The following is a 22,779-nucleotide window of genomic DNA, read 5'->3' on the forward strand; positions in this document are numbered from 1 at the left end:
TGGCCTCCAGCTGGATTTCACACCATTTCCCACCACTCTCTGGGCCCTCCAGCCAACCAGTTTTCCACCCAGGAGAGTGTGCGCCTGGCCAGGCCAGAGGTGACAGTTTATGAAGCAGAAGGCACCAAAGAAAACGGTGGTTTAGTTTGCAACAGGAAAAGAGCCGCAAAACCAGGGAGGGAGAGGACGGACCCCTCGCCTGGACGGGGGAAGGGACGGGAACCCCCGATCGGGGGGCGCAGAGGGACGGGGAGGGGAATCCCGCTTCGGGAGGGGGGAGACACGGGCCAGAGACCCCGCCCGGGGGGGCGAAGGGACCGGGACGTGAAGCTCGCCCCGGGGACCCTCGCGCCGCCGTTACCTCCGTGTCCGGTCACACAACGCCCGCCGCGGGGGGGAAGGGGCGCTGGGGAGGGGCCGCGCGGCTCGGAGGCGGCGGCGGGCCCGGTCCCCGCTCCTCCCACGGGCTCCAGCGCCGGCCTCCGCGGCCCCCGCTCCTCCCCCGGTCCCGCTCCGGTTCCCGCCCCGCTCCGCCCCCCCCGCTTCCCGCCCCTCCGCACAAGCCCCGCCCCCCCGCGCGCGCTTTCCCCGAGGGGGCGGGGCTCGCCCGCCCGCCGGGCTCCTCCAATAGCAGCAGCGCCAGCGGGAGGGCGGGGACGGGCGAGAACCAATCAGCGCCGGAGCTGCGCGCGGGGGGCGGGGCCACAGGCCGGGCACCTCGCGTGGTTGCTAGGCGACGGCGCGAGTCCCGCCCCCGCCGCGCGGGTCCGGGCGCCACCGGCAGCGGTTGAGGGGAACGGGGGGTGATTAGGATCAGGGGGTAATTAGGGTCATTAGGAGGGTGAGGGAGGGGAGAGGCTGGTAGGTAGGACCTTGGGGAGGGCAGGAAGGACCTGGAGGGGCTGGTGAGGGGAGGTGGGACCCGGAGGGAAAGATACAGTGAGGGGAAGGTAAGGCCTGGGGGGGCAGGTGGGGCCTGGGGGGCTGTTGGGGCCTGGAAGGGAGATACGGCGGGGGAGTAAGGCCGGGGGAGGGGGCATGGGGGACCGGGGTCAGGTGGGGCTTGGGGAAAAGGCAGAGGCAGGAAGGAACGGAGGGGTGCAGGTCGGGGTAGGGGGGGGCTGGAGGGGCCTGGGGTGAAGGGGCAGGTGGGGTTTGTTGGGGGGAGGTAGGGCCTGGGGGGGGAGGAGGTGGAGTTTGGGGGCGCAGCTGAGGCTTGTGGGGGCTGGCGAGAGGGGCAGGTAGGGCTTGTGGGGCCAGGTACCGGCAGCGTGGGGCCTGGGGAGACAGATCCGTTGAGGAGTGCCGTGGGCATCCCTTTAGTAAGGAGAGTCCGATCCCTCGGGCTTTCCCGCTCTCCAGCCCTTCTTGGGGCAGGGGGGGTCCCTGCCTGCTGAGGGGTTGCTGCGGGTGCCCAGGCTGAGGCAGCGCCGGGGCTCGGCCCCACAGAGCTCCGGGCACCCCGGGGCTTCGGAGTTTTTCCCTAAGGGGGGCGGGCCTGGGCCTGGGGGTATCGGACCCAGCTGGGGACGGACGGAGCGATAGGGCAGGTGGCACAGGGTGGGGATTTGGTTCTCCTTCAGCTGCGAGAGCAGCTCCAGGAGCAGGGGCCGGGAACAGCTCCCGGGACGCTGGGTATCACCTCAGGAGAATAGCTGGGAACCCGCGTTAACTCTCCTCAGCCAAAACCACTCTCAATATTAAGCACTCTTCTTGAAAATCCCATTTTGCCAACAATACCCTTCCATCTCTCAGTTTCACCACAATGCAAAGACTCTCTCGGCTCAAGAGGGAACTCTGCCTCTTGGTCACAGAGCCACCTCCCGGAATCACCTGCTGGCAGCATGAAGACCGTCTGGATGAGCTAAGGGCGCGTATGTACTTCTCTGGTGGGGAGGGCTCTTGATCAGGGAGTGCAGGGATAGGACAAGGAGGGATGGTGTTCCGCTGAAAGAGGTGAGATAGAGATGAGATCTTAGGAAGAAATGTTTTGCTGTGAAGGTAGGGAGGCCCTGGCCCAGGTTGCCCAGAGCAGTGGTGGCTGCCCCATCCCTGGAGGTGTTCAAGGCCAAGTTGGATGGGGCTTGGAGCCCCTGATCCAGTGGGAGGTGTCCCTGCGTGTGGCAGCAGTTGTAACTGGATGGGCTTTAAGGTCTCTTCCAACCCAAACCATTCCATGAGTTTGACTTCTCCACCAGTGAGAGCTGCACTGCGATTTGCTGCTCAGTCTGGATTCCTTAGGGGTGCAGGCTTTATAAAATTGCATGGAAGTGTAGAATTTTAGGAAGATGCTTAGGGTTTTTCTCTTGTTTCTCTTTAATCATAGCTGGGCCAGTCTGCTTCCGGTCCTGATTGTAGTGGGCTGGAACTAGACTTGGGTAGGATGAGATTGTGTTATTCCTAGATCTGAGCAGTGTTAGAATCCTGTAGCTGTGGGAAGTACGTGGAGGTGGTTGAAGAAATTCCAATGATTTGAATGTAATGTTTATGTTGTAATCTTGCTTTTAAAGAAATTACAGGAGGTGCAGGCACGCCTTATGAGAAAGGAATATTCAACCTGGAAATAGTTGTTCCTGAAAGGTAACTGGGCAACAACATCCAGTGAAATAGATAAGTTCAAAGATAAGTTCGTTCATGTATGATACTCCCCATTAGTGCTACCATTTGGTCTTTTACCTCCCAACAAAGAATGTGGTTGATTAGGCAAGACATTATGGAATGTAGTTATTATTTCCATTGGCTGATTCGCCTTGGACTCCCTAAGTTGTGTGATTAACAACCTAAAAGTGTTATGACAAGATCTCTACCTTTATCATACTGTCTTGGAATCGTTTGGAAAAGACCTTTGAGATAGAGTCCAACCGTACCTGTCCACTACTAAATCAGATCCCTGAGCACCTCATCCACACATCTTTTAAACCCCTCCAAGGATGGGGACTCCACCACCTCCCTGAGCAGCCTCTGCCAGAGCCTGAGAACCCTTTCAGTGAAGAAGTTTTTCCTGATGTCCAATCTGAACCTGCCCTGGTGCAGCTTGAGGCCCTTCCCTCTCTCCTATCACCTGTCACTTGGGAGAAGAGACCAACACCCACCTCTCTACAACCTCCTTTTGGGCAGTTGTAGATAGTGATGAGGTCTCCCCCAGCCTCTTTTTTTTCCAGGCTAAACAACAGCAGGTCCCTCAGCCACCTCTCATAAGGCTTGTTCACCAGCTCTGTTGCCCTTCTCTGGATCCACTTCAGCCCCTCAATGTCCTTTTTGGAGTGAGGGACCCAAAACTGAACCCAGGGTTCGACGTCACTAGCGTGACCCCTGTGCTTAGCGGCCTCACCAGCGCTGAGCACAGGGGTCACAATCACTTTGGTGCTCCTGCTGGCCACACTGTTTATGATACAGGCCAAGATGCTATTGGCCTTCTTGGCCACCTGCTGGCTCACGTACAGCTGCTGTCAACCAGCACCCCCAGGTCCTCTTCTACCAGGCAGCTTTCCAGCAGCCCTTCCCCACGCCTGGAGCTGCACGGGGTTCTTGTGTCCCAAGTGCAGGACTCGGCAACCTTGGTCTCGTTGAACCTCATCCTGTTGGCCTCAGCCCATGGATTCAGCCCATACAGATCCTCTGTGTGAAGAGCAACACTTCCACACAGCTCGGTGTCATCCACAAACTGACTGAGGGAGCACTCGATCCCCTCATCCCGGTCATGGATAGAGATATTGAGGTAAACCAGCCCCAGCTCTGAGCCCTGGGGACACTGCTTGTGCCCAGTCTCCAACTGGATTGTACTGCGTTCCCCACCACTCTTGGGCCCTGGCCAGCCAGCCAGTCTTAAAGCCTTCTGTGAAGGAGCTCTGTCATGAGGATAAAGTTTCCTATCCCATTACAAATCACTTCTTTGTGGAAAGCTCTCTGGAGAAGTGCCGGTCAGACACAGCTGAAAGTTTTGGAGGCGCAGCACTGCCTCCCCCAACGCTTTCTGGGGAAGGAAAGTGCTTAGAGAATGGACAGGAGGCAGGAGTAATGGCATGGCTTGGGTGAGGGGACAACTTGAGTACAAATAGAGAGCTGGCTTTTGTTTCTTGATGCTTATTCCTTAAAGGTACCCGTTTGAGCCCCCGAAGATTCGCTTTCTGACCCCCATCTATCATCCTAACATCGACTCTGCTGGAAGGATTTGCCTGGATGCTCTTAAATCACCTCCAAAGGTAAGGCAGTGCTGCTTGGGTGTGGGTAAGTGAGCCTGAGGAGAACGAACTCTATCTTTTTCTTGTAAAACTCTTATGGAATGTCTCTTTGCTGCTGACTTATTTACACAAGAGTGTCGGGGTGATGTTTTTGAGCAGTGTCTCCTTTCTTTAGAGACTAGAACACGACCTGCATTGTTCTATATGAGGTTCCAAGGTTTTAAGGGTTGGAGTCCAAAGGCATCAGGGCGCCCTGTGAAAGGGGCCTACCCTGACCTGCCCCAGCAGGGGTGTGCAGGATACAGCCTGCGGTTGTCAGCCGGTGTCATGGTTTAGCTCCGGCCCAGCCAATTTCAGCAGCTAAAACTGACCAGTTGGGCTCCCAATTCCCTTCCCTCCAACCCTCAGGGAAAGGAGAAAGGGAAACAAGAGGAAAAGATGTGCAGGTTAGAATCTAAAACTACAGTTTTAATGAAATAATAATGGAGACGGTGATGATGAGAACAATTAGAAAGTAATCAAGTGTATACAAATATGTGAGATTGCAACCCCCCCCGATGACTGCATCCCCGCAGATGCTGCAGAGCAGACACAAGGGAAGGGGTCCAAGGCTGGGTAGGAGCTGAGCTCAGGAGCTGCATTCAGGACTGCACAGATCTGCGGCTGGGGGCAAACAGAGAGACGAGGTCCTCACTGGACATCAGCCATTAAAGAAGACAGCGAGACCCTTGTGATCTCTCAGTTTTAGTAAAACTGACATGTATGGGATGGAATCCTCTGTTGGTCGGTTTGGGATCACCTCTCCTGTCCGCCCCTCCCTGCAGGTTTCACCTTCTTCACCTCTTTGACTTACGGCTCTGCCAGCTCGAGGATGGCCTTGGTTACTGTAGGAATAAGTGTAAGCATTGGCCTTTCTGCATCCCGGTGCCCCCTGTGACTGCTGCTAGAGAGAAAAACTGTCTGAAAAACCTGCAGTCAACTTCCAGAAAATGAAGTTACTTAGATGAGTCTGAGCTAAAGTCAGAAAATTGATCCTAATTATCTCAAATTGCAACAGCTGGGCTTCCTCAGAGAGGCCGCTGGTGTGTTGAGAAGGGATCTGCTGCTTTCCGTGGGGGCTTCAGTGCTGTGAATCCTCGGGCAGCTTGTGGGTCAGTTGCTCCAAGTCCTGAGGTTTCTCTGGGCAGGTTTCCTTCTGCGTCACTGCTTCTTTTCCCCATTTCCTTGAAGGGCACATGGACTCCTTGCCTGAACATCGTCACGCTGCTGACCTCCATACAGCTGCTGATGGCAGAGCCCAACCCTGATGACCCTCTCATGGCAGAAATTGTACGTGAGCTCCTCTTTCTCCTGTGGCTGTAGGTGTGGACTGTCAAAAGACAGGGCGTTAGATGTAGGTGCTGCTTCCACTCCACTTGCTGTGGATTGATGCGCCAGCACATTACATGGTTGTGTAGCTTGACCTGGATCTGGCCTGGGGACGTGACTGCATTTCCCAGAGGAGATGAGGTGTGCGCGACAGGGTTAATGCCAGCAGTGGAAAAGGGATGCTAAAAGTCTTCTCTTCACACCTGCCAGTACAAAAGGCAGTGTGTGCTCTTTAAGCAAACTAAAGAGAGCACAATGAATTTTAAGCTTTGTGCCATGTGCTTGTAGTGGTTTCAGTGTGGTTCTGGGAGCCCTAAAGGCAGCCCCGAGTCCCAGTTTCTCATCTGGTGTTTGTCTTGAGTCAAATCTCTGTCTTTTTCTTGCTTGTGATGTTTAGTCCTCGGAGTACAAGTACAACAAGGAAGTGTTCTTGCTGCGTGCCAGAGAGTGGACCAAGAAATACGCAATCCAGCAGAAGGAGGTAGGAACCATACTCTGCTTTCCCAGCAGAGAGCAGCTCCCTGTTTGTGAACAGCCTGTCTTGTTTCAGTTTGCCTTTCAAGATCATTTTGGGCAACGCCTCTGGCAGCTGCTTCCTTTCCTTCCCTTCCATTCTGTGTTTTGGGTGGGTGTTTCATTATGCTTTTACTTTTAAGATTGCTAGCTTAAGTCCTCCCAAATAAGTGTTCCTTCACAGCTAGGTGCAGTGCTCCTTGAGAAGGAGGAGGGACTGGAGCCTGACAAAACCCTTCCCCAGGAACCCTGCAGCCCTGTCTCTTTCTCAGCTCTGTTCCCACCAGATTCTGCATTCTGCTGTGGTTGTGCCTAACGTTCAGCTATGGCTGTTCCCCACCTGCTTATCCAGTCACTGACTGGTCTCCTAATCCCCAGCAGAGTTCAGCCTTCCTGCAATCATTCCCTTCCTCTTTTCCTTCCTCTGTTCTGCACCCTGACTTGTCGTTGCATAAAACAAAATTGCATTTAAGCAGATTAAATCCTGTTCCCAAAGATTAGTTCCACTGGGGCCTTCTCCCTTCCTTGAGAGCTTTCCCTCCCCGCACCCAACCCAGACAGCTTGCTTCCCAAAAAGGGTGTGTGTGGAAGGCCCATGAGCGGCCCTCGCTGCTCCTGCTCTGAGCACATTTGCATATTCATCATGGGGGCTCTTAAAAGGGCTGGGGGTGAAGAGACCTTCACAGCAACAGCCTTAGCCCCAAGCGACCCGGCTCATCCAGTTTTCACTGCTGGGCTCAGCCATTATCCTGCTCTCCTGTCACTCCTCCTCCCTAAAACTGCCAGCAGTGGGAGAATTAAGGGTCGCTGCAGAAAAGCTGGGAGCGTAGTCAGCTCTGCTCTTCCTAGAGCACAGGGTGTTCTAGGGCACAATGCACACAGAGCTGGGAATGCACAGTGGCGCTGAGGGCTGTAAAACCAAATTGTTCACAGCTGCTGCTTTTGTTTCTTGTGTTGTCATAGGCTTCCAAGCCTTCGGAAGAGACAACAACCCAAAGTAAAACCAGTGCCACCAGTGAGGCTCCCGAGCGGGAGACAGAAAGGAGTGATACCAGCAAGGAGAAGAAATCTTGCCTGGATTCCTAAGCAGTTTTGTTCTTGTGGCCGCTGTTGCTTTTGCTTTCCCTTCGTTGCTCTGCACAGTGGTTACAGATGTCAGTTGTGACAAGTTCCATTCTGTCAATTAAATAATTTTCATTTGTGTTTATTTTCTTGTTTTGATGTGTGGGGTTTTGGGAGTATTCCAAAGAAATGGAAGAGGGGAAGGATTGGTTCAGCTGCTGATTTCCCACTTTCTCTTAGAGGAGTTGGAACGGGATGAACTTTCTGTTTTACTGTTCCTGCCTCAGAACAAACTGAGTCACAGACACATTAGGGCCACCCTTCTCCAGTAAAGGCTTTCTTTTCTGTGTAACATCAATACTGAAATATATGTCTATTGTTAAAACAGAAATGCTAGGAGGCTTAAAAGTCCTGCTCCCTCGAGCAGCCTGTCACATCCCAGTTGCCTCTTGGAGCCTTTAACAGGACTAGGTTGTGTCTCCAGGAGGTGGCCAGCTGAGAGCAATGGAGAAAAGCCTAGAGGGTGCCTGGAGGTCTGCGAGTGGGGCAGGAGGGGGAGACAGCGGGCTGTGAGGGACAGCGTGCAGGGCAAGGAGCTGGAGAGGACTGGGACGAGGCAGGACAGGTTTTGGTGTTACAGCAGATATGAAGGTGAGCAGGGCAGAAGTTTCTGTCACCAGGGCTGTTTTACTGTGTGAAGACCGATGGGATCGCAGCGGGAGCAAGTTTGGTGCTCTGCCTCTCGCTCTACGTGGTTGCCTATGAAGAATTCAACCTGTGTCCTGTCACTGCTCCAAGAAGAGTGAGCCAGACCCATCTTTATGTGCCGGCTGGAGCAGAGACAGGACTCGAAGTAATCGGAGTGCTGAACCACAGAGCTGTGCTCGGATACGTGGGGAAGTGGAGAGTCCTTGCCTGCTGCTGTTTCCAAAGTGGCTCATCTTTGCCACGCTCCGTCCTGCTCAGTCGAAGTTGTAATATAGGCAAAAGGCAAAGAACATGGCGAAGATCTGGAATGCCGGAGGAGGAACAAGTTAGCCCCGCGCCACAGAGCCACGCTCCTGCCTTGCTGAAATCAGAAAGCTGGAAGACTAAGGGGCTGCTGTCCTCTGCTCTGCATCAAACCGGGCACTGGGGACACCGCAGTGAATGAGGCCCCTCCAACCTCCCCAGGGTCTGCAGGGAGCCCAACCCACCTGCCCTCCAGGGCTCCAGGAACAAACCAAACCCACCCTGGTCCTTTAACCTGGCCCATCAGCAGCCAGAGCTTGGCCTCACACCCTGACACAGACCTGCTCCACAGGCACCTGCTTTCTGGGTGTGCTTGTGACAGCCAGCGGCTCGGATGGGTCCAGCCTGAGCACCCTCCCAGCAAAAAAAGAGCCCGTGTGAGGTGTCCTGCTGCCTGCCCTGTCCCTCCTCCTCTGCCCTGTCCCCTCCAGCCCCACTCAGAACCTCGATGCCCAGCACAGCCAAGCTGCAAGTCCCAGGGAGAGAGATGTACTTCTGCAAGGTCCTGCCAAAGGTGGAGAAGCAGCCCTGCAGGAGAGAAAAATGCTGGAGGAGCTTCCTCATGCTTCCTGTGGCTGCAGAAAGTTCAGAGGGTGACTGGGATTGGGGGGCACTGTGGCTGGATGAGCCAGGGAGTCCCCAGGCTGTGGCACCACGGCCGAGCAGCGTCCTAGGCTCCTGTCCCTGATGCTCAGAGACAGAGGGTGCTAGTGCCCCACTGCCCTGTGCCTGGGGAGCACTGGGGACAAGAGGAGGACGTGGTAGGGTTGTGTCCTACCTGCTCATGGATGTAGCCGGGGCTTCTCTCCTGGCACTGCTCCCAGCCTAGCAGCTCGCCCGCCTGCAGGAGCCCATTCCGGGCACAACATGCCTGCGGCCAGGGCATCCCTGGGTGCAGCTCCTGGAAGCGGGAGCCATTCCCAAAGTCTTCAGGTCCTAAAACGCCACAACATGAAAACTGAAAAGGAAGGGAAACACCATCAGTGTGCTGTCCAGACTGGGGGGATGCCACTTGCAGAGGTGACAGAGGGAGGGGGAACAGACCTGCATAGCTCTTGGTCCCTATCTGGAGTCTACAAGTCCCTCACATGCATCCAGGCCACCCTCAGCAGTTCTTGTGAGTGCTCCACACACACACCCCCCAGCCGACCAGGAGCTTCCCAGCCACTCACTGTCACCATGAGTGTGTTCCAGGCGGTGGAGAAGACCTCCGCACCATCGTCCCCGCGGTAGTTCCTCCTCAGCTCAGACAGGAAGAGCTCTGGCTGGATCTGTGGGCCGGTGCTGTCTGTGAGCACTGCTGCACCAGTACCAGGGATGGGACTGTGGGGGCTGTGATCCCATCATAACCCACCCTGCCGAGCGCCACCCTGCCTGGGGCACCAGCTCTCTTTGAGGGCAGAGGAGGGACTCATGAGACCCACCCACCCAGGTTTGAGCTAGCATCAGGGTGCTGATTATGAAGATGAGTGTGAGAAAGGATGTTCCTGGTCCCTGGGGGACTTGGAGCCACAACCCATGGCATGACAGAGGGAGGAGAGGCACTGGCTATGCCGGGCGTGGTGTCAGGGCATAGGGACAGTACCTGTTTCCAGTGCACTAGGAAGAGAACAGCTCCAATGAGCTGTGTGACAAAGACGAGGCTCACGAGGATGAAGAACTGCAAGGCAGAAGGATGGAAGAGTCAGAGAGCAACTTGACGCTGCAGGCAACTCACTCTGGCTCCTCCTCCCCTCTCCTGCAGCCAGCCCTGTGTCCCTGAGACCCAGGGGACACAGGGATGAGCAGTTCAGGGGCAAACGCCATGGGTGTGAGGCAGAGTGGTAAAAACAAGCACCAGCTGTCAGGGTCTGGGGAAGCCAAAGAAATTGTGGTGTCAGTGCTCAGAGAGGGGGTTCAGCCCTCACAATTGAGAAGAAATGCTCGGAAGTGCCAAGTGAACAAGCCAGAAGCTTCAGAGAGAAATGACCCCACTCAGTGGCTCTGTGAAATCCTCTGAGCTCTAAACTGAGAGACTCACAAAATGGGGACTGGATTAGGTGGAGGTGTTGAGAACTGATGCAGTGAAGAAGGGGAAAACAAGGCTTCTGTTTCATCTGTGGACACCCCACATCCCCCAACACCCTCCATTCCCTGGCTCCTCAATCCCGTGCTGCCTTCCCACCCGTCTGCCCTCACTCACCACCAGCAGCAGCGTGCGGCTCCGGCGCAGGGCCCCGCAGCACCCCAGGAAGCCCAGCAGCGCCAGGGCGATGCCCACGGCCAGCAGGAGGTAGGCACCGGCACTCAACACCGGCTTGGCAGCCACGATGTCCTGAAAACCAGCTGGGTCCACGGCCACCCAGATCCCCACGCCCACCAGGCACGTCCCCCCAGCCTGTGGGACACGTCTTGGTTATGGGGTGCAGGGACTGGCCCCAAGCATCCCATAGGGGCAGGGGGTGCTCCAACCTCTGTGGCGTCCCCTCCCTTGGGCTGGTGTCCCCCCCTCCTTCCCTGAGATCCCATGGCCAAGGGTTGGGCCCCCCGCACCCCACGGACTCACAAACACCAGCACGTTGAAGATGAACATCAGGTACTTCATGCAGCTCAAGACACCCATGGGGACTCCGGGGCAGGGGACAGCAGCGTTTGTCCCTGTGGAGGGGACAGCAGAGCCCTGGCCACAGCCAGCCCCAACCTGTCCTGCCCCCCCCACCACCCCAGCTCTGGCAGGGACATGGGGTTTGTCCCAGCCAAGACACAACCTCCCAGAATCCCCAGAGCACCTCCCGTCCCTCACCAACACCCACTGCCCCCCAAACCTCGTGTCCCCTCCCAGACCCGCCACCACTCACCCTTGGGTACAGCGGGTGACCTGGGCACCTTGACGCGCCCCGGCAGCGCCTATGGAACGCCAGGAAGACTGGAAAATCCAGGCAGCCCCTGAGAAATCCCTTCCAGCAGCAGGGCCATGAATGATTGATGGGGAACAGGATCCACCATTGTGTGCAGGACAAGGCAGAGGGGAGTCTCCAGCCCCAGGTCTCGTTAGCGTGGTAATTAAACCTCCAGGCAGGGAAAGATGAGCTGGTCCCAACAGGCCCAGGGCGACCTTGGCCATCAATTATTGCTGTGGGCAACTGCTCTGCGGGCTGGTGGCCGGGGAAGCCCTCGACGGCTTTGGTGGCACCTGGAGCAATGGGGAGACCAGTAGGGTCTGGGACAGAGGCACAGGGACGGACAGAGGGACAGGGACAGACTGAGGGACGACAGGGACGGACAGAGGGACAGGGATGGACCAAGGGATAGGGACAGACAGAGGGACAGAGATGGGCAGGGGGACAGGGATGGACTGAGGGACAGGGACAGACAGAGGGACAGGGATGGACTGAGGGACAGGAACAGAGGGAGGGACAGAGATGGACAAAGGGACAAGGATGGACTGAGGGACAGGGACAGACAGAGGGACAGGGACAGACAGAGGGACAAGGATGGACTGAGGGACAGGGACAGACTGAGGAACAGGGACAGACAGGGACAGGGACAGACTGAGGGACAGGGACAGACTGAGGGACAGGGATGGACAAAGGGACAGGGACAGACAGAGGAACAGAGATGGACAGAGGGACAGGGACAGACAGAGGGACATGGATGGACTGAGGGACAGGGATGAACTGAAGGACAGGGACAGACAGAGGGACAGGGATGGACTGAGGGACAGGGACAGACTGAGGGACAGAGATGGACAGAGGGACAGGGATGGCCTGAGGGACAGGGATGGACAGAGGGACAGAGACGGACAAAGGGACAGGGACAGACAGAGGGACAGAGATGGACTGAGGGACAGGGACAGATCCCCCCGGCCCCTGTAGGTGGCGCTGCCCGCCCCGGGGCCCCTCTGCGCCTCCCCTCCCCCCCCCACCGCCAGGGGGCGGCCGAGGCGGCGCCACCGAGACGTACGTCCTGGCCAGAGCGTCTCCCGGCTCCGCGCTGCCAGTCAGCGCGCGGCTGCCTCTTGACGTCACTTCCGGTACCGCTTCCGGTGCCGCCGCCCCGCGCGGGATGTAGGGGCCGGTGAGCGCGGCGGGCGCGGGGCCGGCGGGGGGCGGTTCGCGGGGCCGGGTTCACGGTGCTCGTTTCGCGGCCGCCGGTTATCGGCGCCCGGCTCGCGGTGATGGGTTCGCGGTAACTCTCTTCTTCCTTCCTCCGCAGCGCAGCGGCAGAAGGACGCGGAGCGACCGGCCCCGGCTGCTCCTCGGCCACCAGGACCGACCCCGCCGCCATGGCGTCCCGCAAGGCCTCCGCCGCCGGGCAGGGCAGCGGGCTGGCCGCCTCCGGCCGGGACCGAGCCCACCTGGAGCTGGCCGAGCTGGGGCCGCTGCTGGAGGAGAAGGGCGAGCCAGGGGCTGCCGGGCTGCCCAGCGTAAGCCTCCGCCGCGCTGGGGCGCTGGGTTTGCTCTCCCGACTCTCCACTGCGTCCTTGCGGATTAACCTGGGAATCTGCCCGTTATCCCATTAGCAGCTCGGAGGCTGCGAGCCGGCCGGGTGGCAGAGCCCTGGGTCTGGTCGCTGCTCCGTGCGAGGAGCTGGGAGGCGTTTTGCTGCCTGAACACACCAGCCTGGCTGGGCCGGGCACCGCGCTGGCTGGGGAGCTGCGCCAGGCAGGCACGGGGTCGTGGAAGCTCTCGCATGGAGACAGCAGCCACTCGCACAAAGGGGAGCCCTCAGTCATGCAGCTGCAGGGCTGGAATCATTTTCCATACCCGCTAAGGAATAAGGAGAAGAGATGGAGCTGAGCTGGGGTGGGCAGCATGTTTCCAGCCTAGGCAGGGGCCAGGGAGCTGTTGCCTCCGCTTACAGCTGGGCCTGAGGGCCAGGTTTCCTCACTGAGCCAAGGGGCTGCTCCAGCCTTGGTTGTGGTTTGAAAATCCCCCTAGTAAAATCACCTTTCAACAGGAATAAATCTGGGATTAGCCTGCCTGAGACTGTTCGGGCAGTGTTTGTTGCATAAGCGGTGGTGACCAGTAGGTCCTTCCCATCCCTGCGGGAAGGGATGAAGCCCCAGGTGCCGTCAGAATGGACTCTCTGTGCTCCGCATACCATTTCTCCTCTCATTGGCAGGAATGATTTCTTCCCGGCCTTTTCCCCTCTAGGCTGAAGATCCACCATGCCCAGCAGCCCCTGAGGAAGAGGAAGAGGTGGTCCGTGTGCTGACTCTGCCCCTGCAAGCTCATCACGCCATGGAGAAGATGGAGGAATTTGTGTATAAGGTAGAGAAGTGGCGATCTGCCATTCCTGATTTTAGGATATTAATGAGGGCCACGTGCCCCGAGCCTGGGGCTCGAGGTGGTGGAGGGGGGCTGGGATGTATTGTTCTGTCTGGGTAAAGCTCCCGGGGCTCTGTGCAGCTCTGCTCCCACTGGAGTGGGGCAGGAAGAGGATGGGAAGTGCTGGTGGGGCTGGAAGTTGTGCCCAGCTGTGCCTCATAAGCCATGACCTGAGCATCCCGGTGTCTTCATGTTCTTCTAACGGGGACCAGGACCCCCAAGGGTTTTTCCCTGGTGCTTGTCCTCACGGTCGCTGCAGTTCGGGAAGCTGGGGCTCCCTGTTCCCTGAGCAAAGTGGAAGGGAATTCCCCACTGCAAGAACAATCACTTTGGGTGCAGAAGGGTTAAACCCGAGGATGTAGAATGCTGGAGGGAGGTGTGGGGAGTCTCTGCAGGATGTGGGTGACCAGAGGAATCCTTCAGGATGCTGATATTGCAGAAACCAAACTTCCTCTGCCCGAGGAGCCTTATGGAGCCTGTTTGGCCCTAGCCAAGCTTGTTCAACATGTGACTTAGAGCTTTGAGGAGGAATAAATGGGAGGCTTCGGGCTGGTCCCACACTCCGTGGGCCCCTGGCACAGCTTGGTGTCTTGCAGGTGTGGGAAGGGCGCTGGCGTGTGATCCCCTATGATGTGCTGCCTGACTGGCTGAAGGACAACGATTACCTCCTGCACGGACACCGGCCTCCCATGCCGTCCTTCCGAGCCTGCTTCAAGAGCATCTTCCGAATACACACCGAGACTGGCAACATCTGGACACACTTGCTAGGTGACAGGGGGTTCAGTAGCCCCCGAGCTGATGGTGGCCTTGGCCCCCGCACACAGGGCGGCTGTTCACAGGCAGGACTCGCTTGGTGCTGGGTCTTTCCATGCCCGGGGCCTCCTTTTGGAAATCACCTACCCCAACCTGGTCAGGAGGTACCTGAGAGTTCCTGGAGCTCCATGGGTGACGAGAGACCAGGACACTTCCTCACAGTGAGGCCCCAGGGCTGGGATAAGTTTGGGGCTTTGCTGACGCTCTACAAGAGTGAGACAGAGAAACATGTCCTGGAGAAACCAGCAGAGCATCAGAGCATGTTCCTTGGAAGCCCAGGGATGGTCAGTGGTTCCTCACCCTGTGTCTGGCCATGCCCTTGCCCTGGCTCCGCTCATCTGCGGTACCAATGGCCTTGGCTAATGGCCTGCTGCCAGGCCAGCCCTGGGTGGGACTGAGCACCACTGTGAGCAGGATACCTCCAGGGCTCTGTTTCTCCTGGCTCTTGGCTGACTTCCTTGGCTCTCCTCTGCCTAACTGCCCATTTGGTGTGTTCCCTGCAGGTTTCGTTTTGTTCCTCTGCCTGGGAATCCTGACCATGCTGCGGCCCAACATGTACTTCATGGCTCCTCTCCAGGAGAAGGTGGTGTTCGGGATGTTCTTCCTGGGAGCAGTGCTGTGCCTCAGCTTCTCCTGGCTTTTCCACACTGTCTACTGCCACTCAGAGAAGGTCTCGCGGACTTTTTCGAAGTGAGTCAGCATGAATGTAGTTACACAGCCTCACAGGAGGTTTTGAGTTTTCACAGTGCTTCCTCTTGGAAAGTGCTGCACGCCCAAGTATTTATCTTGCGGGGAGGGAGTGTTCACCGAATCCAGCACAGAGCCGAGAGGGAGCCATGGCCAAGTCCTGGAGGGCTCTTCGAGGTGCCTGAGCACCTGGAATAGCCCTCCAGGAATCCACCAGCTCAAGTGATGGAAGATAAAGACAGGGACTTTGGGAACCTGGGGAATGGCCTTGTGCCCCTTGTAGCACTGACGTGAGAAGGGGTCTTGGTCTCATGAGACACAGCCATTTGGCAGCTCCCAGTTTACTGGTTGCTTTCAAAAACTCTGGTTTAAATCCAGTTTGGAGTGAAACCGAGCTGAAAGAAACAAACCAAACAGGATTCCCAGCACTGTGGAAAGGCCAGGCAGTGGAGGGCCCTCCCTCAAGGCCGGAGCACAAGCTGTGCTCAGAGTTAAGCTTGATGGCACAGGCAGGGCAGCAGCAGGGCTCTGAAAGCAGAGCTGGCTTATGCAGGTCATGTCAGAGGCATTCACCTGGGTGCTCCTTGCTGGGAAACCATTTGCTCCAGAGATCATGTGGGATCGTGCCTGCAGCACGGTGTCCTTGTGTGCTGGGGAAGGCATTTCCTGCAGCTGCTGTGGTGGTGCTGATGTTGTGAGTGGCTGAAGTATGGTGGTGAAATGGGTCCTGGATCGATAAATCGATTGCACTTTACAGTGGAGAATCACGGTTCAGTCTGTCTGTGCAAGGGCACGGCACCTGTGTCCTGGCATGGGGGTTTGGGTGCACGGCCCTGTGTCCAGCAACTCCCATTTCTCCTCTGTGCTCCTGCCAAGCACCAGAAGCTGCATGCATGCCCCGGTCCTCTTGCCCGGCCCACCTCCTGCCCCACATCGCACTGATGAGACCTGAGTGCAGCCTTTCTCCCCTTTCTAGACTGTGTGGGGCCGTGGCTGCCTGCCTGATCACAGTGACTCCAAGGGTTCTGATGTGCAGGCGTGAGGAGGGGGCTTGGATTTTGAGGCTCCTCTGTGACTCTGTTGTTGCACCCCGGCTGCAGGTTGGACTATTCAGGAATTGCACTGCTGATCATGGGGAGCTTTGTCCCGTGGCTCTACTACTCGTTCTACTGCTCCCCGCAGCCAAGACTCATCTACCTCTCCATCGTCTGTGTCCTGGGTATCTCTGCCATCATTGTCGCCCAGTGGGACCGATTCGCCACCCCCAAGCACAGGCAGACAAGAGCAGGTAGGAGTCCTCTCTCCAAGTCCCCAGAGGGAGCTTGCGGAGGCTTCAGGGAGGCACTTTGGAAAGGTCACATTGCAGGGTGACTGTTCCTACTTTGGAAGATCCTCAGCATCTGCAGAATTCATTCCCTCACAGCACCATGCTGCTTTGCAGCAGCTCCTGGCAGGGAGAGGTCTCCTCCTTCCTCTCGCTGCACAGGGGCGTTTAGGTCCTCCAGTGAGCAGTGCCTGAGCTCCACCTGGCATTTGGCAAGCCCAGGGTTTGGAGCAGGCAGATAGTGTTTCAAAACAGCCCTGTGAGCAGCGTCTGGGTGGCTGGGGACTGCGCCATGTGAAGCTGCCTCCTCCGGGAAGCAGTTCGGCAGCGTGAGCTTGCAGCTTAGGCAGGAGGAGGAAGAGATCCCCTCGCCTCTCCCCTGCCAAGGATGTGCTGGCACGCTCCTGCCTCCCGTGAGGCTGCCTCCAGCCTGCTCCCTGTGTCTGACCCCGTCCTGCCCCGCAGACCCCACCTGCCCTGGTGGGTTTGATACCTACTGAGCTAAATGAAAGCAAAATGATGCCAAACGATTGGTCCAAAAAGGAAATTATTTGTATAGGCATTCTAAGGAATAAGATTGGCACTGGCTGCTAAACCTGTGTTAAGGAAAAAGAGAGAGAGAAAGGGAGAGAGATGCCACCTGTGCTCTGGTCTGCCTCCCAGGATGGCGGGCATGCAAATCACCCCTCTTGCAGAGCATTATTTATAGTTTTCAGTGGGCCTTCACCCTTCACAGTGCCTCTTCTAGGAAAGTTCCAGAACTGAGCTGGGGGTTGCTCCTTCCAGGAGGCTTTTTGGGCAGCAAGCACAGCTGGGCTGCTTGTGAGAGTGAGAGAAGGCTGGAGGATGCTGCTTCTGCTGCAGTTGACAACAAGTAGTTTAAGACAGCAAAAAGAATCGGTCTCTCACCCATCCTCCCTGCCTGCCAAGTGCCTCTGTGGAGCTGGAGGCCGGGCAGCGCTGCTGGCACTGGAGCCGTTCTGACCCCCTGTGGCACCACCGGTGCCGAGATCCCAGTGGCAGCTCCTGGTGCAGGCTGCTGGCCACCCCAGTGCGCCACGGGATCCTGCTGGGAGTACGAGCCACAGTCCCCTGGGTTTCTTGCTGCTGTGCTGTTTGTTCTCTGCTGAACTCATTCAGCCAGAGCTGAAAATTCCAGCACTGCTAAGTGAGCACCTTCCCCATGAGCGGCTTCACCCAAGTGGCTCTGGCAAAGCTTCTCCTTGAAGGGCTGCTGCATTCCTTGCCTGTGAGGCTTCAGTGTATTCCAAAGGGCTAGCACCTTCCAAAAGGGCCATTCCTGTAGCCAGGAGCAGGAGCTGCTGCAGCTCGGAGAACGCATCTGCCCAGCAAGCAGTGGGGGCCAGCACTGGTTTTGACCAGGACGTAGAGCTAGAGATCTGTTGCTTTGTGAAGGATAAATGCCACAGGGGTGGGATAATCTAGGACTGAGTGAGGGAAATCTGGTGGTGCCTCCAGGAGCTTCCCTTTGTGCAGGATGAGTGTGGGGAGCAGCACACTGACCTCTCCTCTCTGCCACAGGTGTCTTCCTGGGGCTGGGGCTGAGCGGTGTGGTGCCCACCATGCACTTCACCATCGCTGAGGGGTTCGTGAAAGCCACCACCGTTGGCCAGATGGGCTGGTTCTTCCTCATGGCCGTGATGTACATCACGGGTGCGGGGCTGTACGCCGCCCGCGTTCCTGAGCGCTTCTTCCCGGGCAAGTTCGACATCTGGGTGAGTGCACGGCTGAGGCAGCAGACGGGGCGCTCTGGGTGCAGCTGCGAGGTTGGGGAGGAGGTGAGCTCTGAGATGAGGAGAAGGTGGCTGGGGGTGGCCTAGTGTGCCCAGTGCCTGTGCTGGCAGCCAGACCTTGAGCACTGCTGGGGGAACAGGGTGGAAAACGCTGCCTGGGAGCAGTGAGGAGGAAGAAGCGGAACCGAGTCCGGGGGGCAGCACAGAAACAGGGAGGAGGAGAAAGAGGTGTTCCTGGTGTTGCTTTGTCCCCTTTGGTCTGGCCTAAGGGGCATTTTTGCTTCCCTGCAGTTCCAGTCGCATCAGATCTTCCATGTGCTTGTGGTGGCTGCGGCCTTTGTCCACTTCTATGGGGTGTCCAACCTGCAGGAGTTCCGCTATGGCCTGGAAGGGGGGTGCACAGACGACTCTCTCCTCTGAGAGCGCCCGATTTTAGTACAAGCTTCCCAAGTGCTTTTTAAACTCGTCTTTGCTAAAATCAGAGGAAGACTCAAAACTGTTTGGAGTTGTTGGTTTGGTGGTTTTTTTTTTAAGAAAAAAAAAAACAAACACAAGACAAAAACGAAACAGAAAAATCTGTTAGCGAAGTCATTGACCAAATCCTCGCCCCCTCCCCATGCACTTTGTGGGGCCTGAGGGGAGGCCGCGCAGGCCCTGGCAGCCTCGCCTCCTCCAGACGGCATCCTCGCTGCTCCGGGGTGCCTGGGCCTCCCCGGCCAAGGCCAAGTCCCAAAAGCGATGGGTGTGGGTGCCCTGCTTCTGGCCCAGCCGAGCGCCCCTTGTTCCGAGCTCGCGGCTGGAGCGAGCAGAGCTCTGTGCTCCCAGGGCCAGCGATTCCTGCAGAGCCAGAGGCAGCTCTGCAGCACCTGGTGCTGCCGCCCAGGGCACAGGCATAGATTCATGTAACTTAAGTTTTAATTGTCTCTGGTTGTTTGTTTTCCTTGACAAAGTAATGTAAACAGAAATGAGAGAATATTTAATATTTAATACTAAGCTTTAAAGAGACTCGCTGCCTGCGCAGCGTCCTCAGCGCTCTGGCTGTCCGTGACGGAGGGGCAGAGCCCTTGGGGAACGTAGAGCTGCTGTAGCCGATTGAAATAAAAGGTTGATAGTTCAGTGTTGTGGGGTGGTGTCTGTCTCGTTTTTGGGGTGTGGGTGGCTTCGGGGAAGCAGGCTCTGCGTGCGTCCCCTCAAGGGCCGTCAGTGCTGAGCAGCACCAGGATTCCCCCTGCCAAGGCAGCGAGGCTGGACACCCCTGACAGTGAAATGATCCACGGGAAATAGTTGGGCAGGACAGGAAACCCTTCCCTGGGCACAGAGGGACGGATCTGCCACCTTCCCCCTCGGTGGGCAGAGGGCTCCCAGCCGGTTTGGGACAATGAGCAAAGGGCTGAGGATGGCAGCTGGAGCCAGAGGCTTCTCGAGGAGTGTGTGAGTGACCGTCCAGAGCAGATCAAGGTCGAGGAGAGGGAAGAGCGGAGCAGAACAAAACAGCTGGGGCAGCTGGAGCCTGGTACCTTGCAGTGCCAGCGCACCCCTGGCCACAGCTGGGGCACGCACCCCTCTGTCCCTGCTGCTGGGGGGAAGGGCTGTGTGGCCCTTCTTGAGGTGTCTGGATGTGGCTGGGCTTTGGGGCCAGGCTGGAGCCCCTGGTGTGGGGAGCAGAGGGTTCCTGGTCAGCAGATCCACCTGCAGCTGCTCCCAGTCAGCCTGTCCCACCCTTGCCAGAGAGGTCCGAGTGCTCCAGGCTGCAGCTTAAACACAGCCAGGAAAGGATTCAGTTGAGTCCTCTGCCTTTCCAGCTAAGCCCCAAGGACAGCTCACGGGTTTGAGGGTTGGGCTGGAGAACAAATGCCTTACTCTGCTCATAGTGCAGCCTGGAACAATGCCCTAAGGCCCAGGTTGCCCAGAGCAGTGGTGGCTGCCCCATCCCTGGAGGGTTCAAGGCCAGGTTGGATGGGGCTTGGAGCCCCTGATCCAGTGGGAGGTGTCCCTGCCCATGGCTGGGGTGGAACTGGATGGGCTTTGAGGTCCCTTTCAACCAGAACCATTCCCTGAGTCTCATTTCTCCACCAGTGAGGGCTGAGCTGCTGTTTGCTGCTCGGTCTAGATTCACTGAGGGGTTGGGATTTTATAAATTGAATGGAAATTTAAGAAAACACTTCATGCTTTTCCCTTGTTTCTCTTTTTGACCATAGCTGGGCCAGTCTCTATTTTACCAATCTGCTTAAACCTTTCTCTGACAGGAATGGAAATAAACAGCTCAGCTTGTCAGGTCACAGCAAACATCGAGCAGTCACACAAGGAACATTATTAGCCAACTTGTTAAGCTTAAACCAGAAACTCCCTTTAAATCCCCATTTAACAGCAGGATTCCTGAGACTTGTCTATGTGCAAACAAGTCATTTTATTATAACAATTCTGTTATAACAAATCGCAACTGAATAAGGGTTTCGTGGTGGCGGGGAACAAGACGCTGTTTGCAAAAATACATTGGAAGTCGAGCACCTGAGCATAGATCAGAGCAATAAGAAGGTAAGGAATATGTAGTTAAGGTCAGTGTACAGAGAAATACTAATAATTAGCTTGATGTTAAGGTATATACTTCGCACACGTAACACAAAGGTCTTACCCAAATAGCGTCCCAATGTGAGGGGAGGTGGTGTCCAACCCATCACCTGATCCCAAGTTTCAATGATGTTTCCCACCCCCCATAAATTTTCCCCTTTGTTTTCAATTTTATGATCACTTGCATCTCTGGGGCAGAGGTTTAGGTGAGGCTCAAGTGCCTGAAGTCATCACATCAAACCCTGCTGATTGTGGAGAAAGTTCTTGCTTCACACAACAAACCTGAACTGCGCCGGCCCAGCAGCAGTGGCTCTGGGAGCAGTTTGCCTCAGAGGCAGGGAGAGGGCAGGCAGCCTTCAGTTGGAGATGCGCTTTAGTATTATAATGACATGATAATGAGTACAGGACAGCTGGAGGGCAGGAGTGCCACAGCTGCAGTTTGCCCTTGGGTACCAGGCTCCTTGCTGACAGCAGGGACCGGCTCTGTCTGTCTCCCAACATCCCAACCTCCCCTTCACAGGCCAAGGTGTCCGTGCTGCATTCCTCTCTGGTGAAAAGTGTGCTGCTCCTCTGCGTTGCATCTTTTAAAGAAAAACTGCCTTGGGGAGGGAGGTATTCAGAAAGCTTTAGGGTTCCCCTTTCTCCCCAGATTTAGCTTTATTCCCACAGACTGCCTGTGGTTGATTGCCGTGGGCTTGAACTGGCCTCGGGTCTTCCCCTCTGCTGTATCATACCTCTTAGCAGACATCTGGCAAGTTGAAGTCTCCCACAAGGACAAGAGATAGCGATCGTGAGACTTCTCCCAGTTGCTTGTAGAGTATCTCAGCAGCCTCTTCTCCCTGGCTGGGTGGTCTCTAGCAGACTCCCACCATGATCTCTGCCTTATTGGGTGCCCCACTGATTTTTATCCATAGACACTCAACCCTGTCACCACCCTCATTGAGTTCAAGGCACTCAAACCACTCCCCAACTCCCCCACCGCCACCCCTTCCTTGCCTGTCCTGTCTGAAGAGTTTATATCCAGCCCTGGCAGCACTCCAGTGATGCAAGCTGCCCCACCACGTTTCTGTGATGGCAATTAATAGCTTAGTTTTCTTGCCATACACAGACTTTGGTGTAGAAGCACTTCAGCTGAGCTGTTGATCCTGCCACGCTGCTGGGAGGAATACCCTCAATTCCCAAGTGACTCCAACTGTCATTTCTAACCCATCAATAACCTTTGCATCTTTGCTGCCACCTGGAGGGCTCTCCCCCACCTCCCCTGAGGTGGCAGAGCAAAGAGCCTCCCTGGCACAGCATCCCTCAGACACTGGAGTGCCATTCCCAGGCTTTTTTCGATCAAATCTGGTTTTGTCCCCCTCCCCCTTCACATCTAGTTTAAGGCTCTACTGATAAGCCCTGCCAGCGTCTTGGGAAGCCCCGTGGGGACAAGTGTACCCCATCCTTTGTCAGCAAGTGTGGTGTCGTACAGACCAATCCATGGTCAAAACCCCAAAGTCTGGCCCCACTTGTCAGCCATTACTGTCACTGCTTCCACGTTATTTTCACCCTCCCCTCCTACACAGGTCTGACTTCGTTTCCTGACAAAGGGCAGAGACCAAGCTCCTCCCCAGGCAGAGGAAAAAGCCAGGAAGCAGCTCAGAGAACAATACCCAAGCCTTTTTGAATATGATATTCTATCAGGAACTGTCAGCAAGCAATAGCATTAACAACAAAACACCACACCCAGTGAGGTTTTCAACTGCTGGTAAAAGGGAACCAGCCTCCACAACTGAAGTTTAAGACCAAAAAGATGGAGCAGAGTTGCTATTTGTGCTTAGGACTGGATCCCAGGTGAAAAGGAAGAGCTGGGCTGGCAGCGGGCACACAGTGTGCTGCCCCTCCAGCCCTAGGAGCCTGTGTGGTTTTGTCTGGGGCCCCTACGCAGGGAGGGAAGGGTGGGGTGGCCTCTTCCCAGGCTGGCCCGAGAGCCACCGCAAGCAGCAGCAGGAGTGGAGAACCTGCTTGCTGTCACCTTGCTAAAAGGGGATCAAACCTTGTGGGTCTAAGGGAAAGCAGAGGGATGCTACAGCCAGCGGATCCACAAAAGGCGGCTTCTGCTTTAACCAAACAAGCTGGGCTGCGTGGCAGCAGCTTAGGGAACAATGCACAGCAGTGGAATATACATTGCTGGAAGCAATTTTCACTGG

General features: G+C 56.5%; 3 protein-coding genes across 4 annotated transcripts; 2 read left to right on the forward strand and 1 right to left on the reverse strand.

Annotated features, from left to right (window-relative positions):
- The first annotated feature begins 746 nt into the window (after positions 1-746).
- UBE2T (ubiquitin conjugating enzyme E2 T) lies at positions 747-7,269 on the forward strand. The gene is made up of 7 exons (XM_069875658.1): positions 747-820; positions 1,756-1,874; positions 2,511-2,580; positions 4,097-4,202; positions 5,412-5,510; positions 5,947-6,030; positions 7,026-7,269. The coding sequence occupies exons 2-7, from the start codon at positions 1,766-1,768 to the stop codon at positions 7,146-7,148; spliced, it is 591 nt and encodes a 196-aa protein (XP_069731759.1). The 5' UTR covers positions 747-820; positions 1,756-1,765; the 3' UTR covers positions 7,149-7,269.
- Positions 7,270-7,836: 567 nt separating this feature from the next.
- LOC138730462 (tetraspanin-18-like) lies at positions 7,837-10,831 on the reverse strand. 2 transcript variants are annotated; one of them, XM_069875655.1, is made up of 7 exons: positions 10,681-10,831; positions 10,318-10,512; positions 9,721-9,795; positions 9,308-9,406; positions 8,914-9,093; positions 8,580-8,663; positions 7,837-8,134 (listed from the first exon to the last, which is right to left on the reverse strand). In XM_069875655.1, the coding sequence occupies exons 1-7, from the start codon at positions 10,735-10,737 to the stop codon at positions 8,087-8,089; spliced, it is 738 nt and encodes a 245-aa protein (XP_069731756.1). In that variant the 5' UTR covers positions 10,738-10,831; the 3' UTR covers positions 7,837-8,086. The 2 variants fall into 2 exon arrangements, with proteins under 2 accessions (XP_069731756.1, XP_069731757.1); XM_069875656.1 differs by lacking the exon at positions 8,580-8,663.
- A 1,520-nt stretch (positions 10,832-12,351) lies between these two features.
- Positions 12,352-19,138, forward strand: ADIPOR1 (adiponectin receptor 1). Its single transcript, XM_069875855.1, has 7 exons — positions 12,352-12,540; positions 13,271-13,387; positions 14,041-14,212; positions 14,761-14,947; positions 16,045-16,232; positions 17,811-18,004; positions 18,314-19,138. The coding sequence occupies exons 1-7, from the start codon at positions 12,400-12,402 to the stop codon at positions 18,440-18,442; spliced, it is 1,128 nt and encodes a 375-aa protein (XP_069731956.1). The 5' UTR covers positions 12,352-12,399; the 3' UTR covers positions 18,443-19,138.
- Positions 19,139-22,779: the final 3,641 nt, after the last annotated feature.

Source organism: Phaenicophaeus curvirostris, chromosome 24 (genome assembly GCF_032191515.1).
Source record: "Phaenicophaeus curvirostris isolate KB17595 chromosome 24, BPBGC_Pcur_1.0, whole genome shotgun sequence".
Lineage (NCBI taxonomy): Eukaryota > Metazoa > Chordata > Aves > Cuculiformes > Cuculidae > Phaenicophaeus > Phaenicophaeus curvirostris.

Bases quoted from the DNA above. Each gene is read 5' to 3' on its own strand.
- UBE2T (XM_069875658.1), top strand. From the start codon at position 1,766: ATGCAAAGACTCTCTCGGCTCAAGAGGGAACTCTGCCTCTTGGTCACA. The intron at 5,511-5,946 runs GTACGTGAGCTC...TGTGATGTTTAG, and splicing joins ACCCTCTCATGGCAGAAATT to TCCTCGGAGTACAAGTACAA. The intron at 6,031-7,025 runs GTAGGAACCATA...GTGTTGTCATAG, and splicing joins ACGCAATCCAGCAGAAGGAG to GCTTCCAAGCCTTCGGAAGA.
- LOC138730462 (XM_069875655.1), bottom strand. From the start codon at position 10,737: ATGGGTGTCTTGAGCTGCATGAAGTACCTGATGTTCATCTTCAACGTG. The intron at 10,513-10,680 runs GTGAGTCCGTGG...CGTGTCCCACAG, and splicing joins TCTTCAACGTGCTGGTGTTT to GCTGGGGGGACGTGCCTGGT. The intron at 9,796-10,317 runs GTGAGTGAGGGC...TCTGCCTTGCAG, and splicing joins GCCGCACGCTGCTGCTGGTG to TTCTTCATCCTCGTGAGCCT.
- ADIPOR1 (XM_069875855.1), top strand. From the start codon at position 12,400: ATGGCGTCCCGCAAGGCCTCCGCCGCCGGGCAGGGCAGCGGGCTGGCC. The intron at 16,233-17,810 runs GTAGGAGTCCTC...TCTCTGCCACAG, and splicing joins GCACAGGCAGACAAGAGCAG to GTGTCTTCCTGGGGCTGGGG. The intron at 18,005-18,313 runs GTGAGTGCACGG...GCTTCCCTGCAG, and splicing joins CGGGCAAGTTCGACATCTGG to TTCCAGTCGCATCAGATCTT.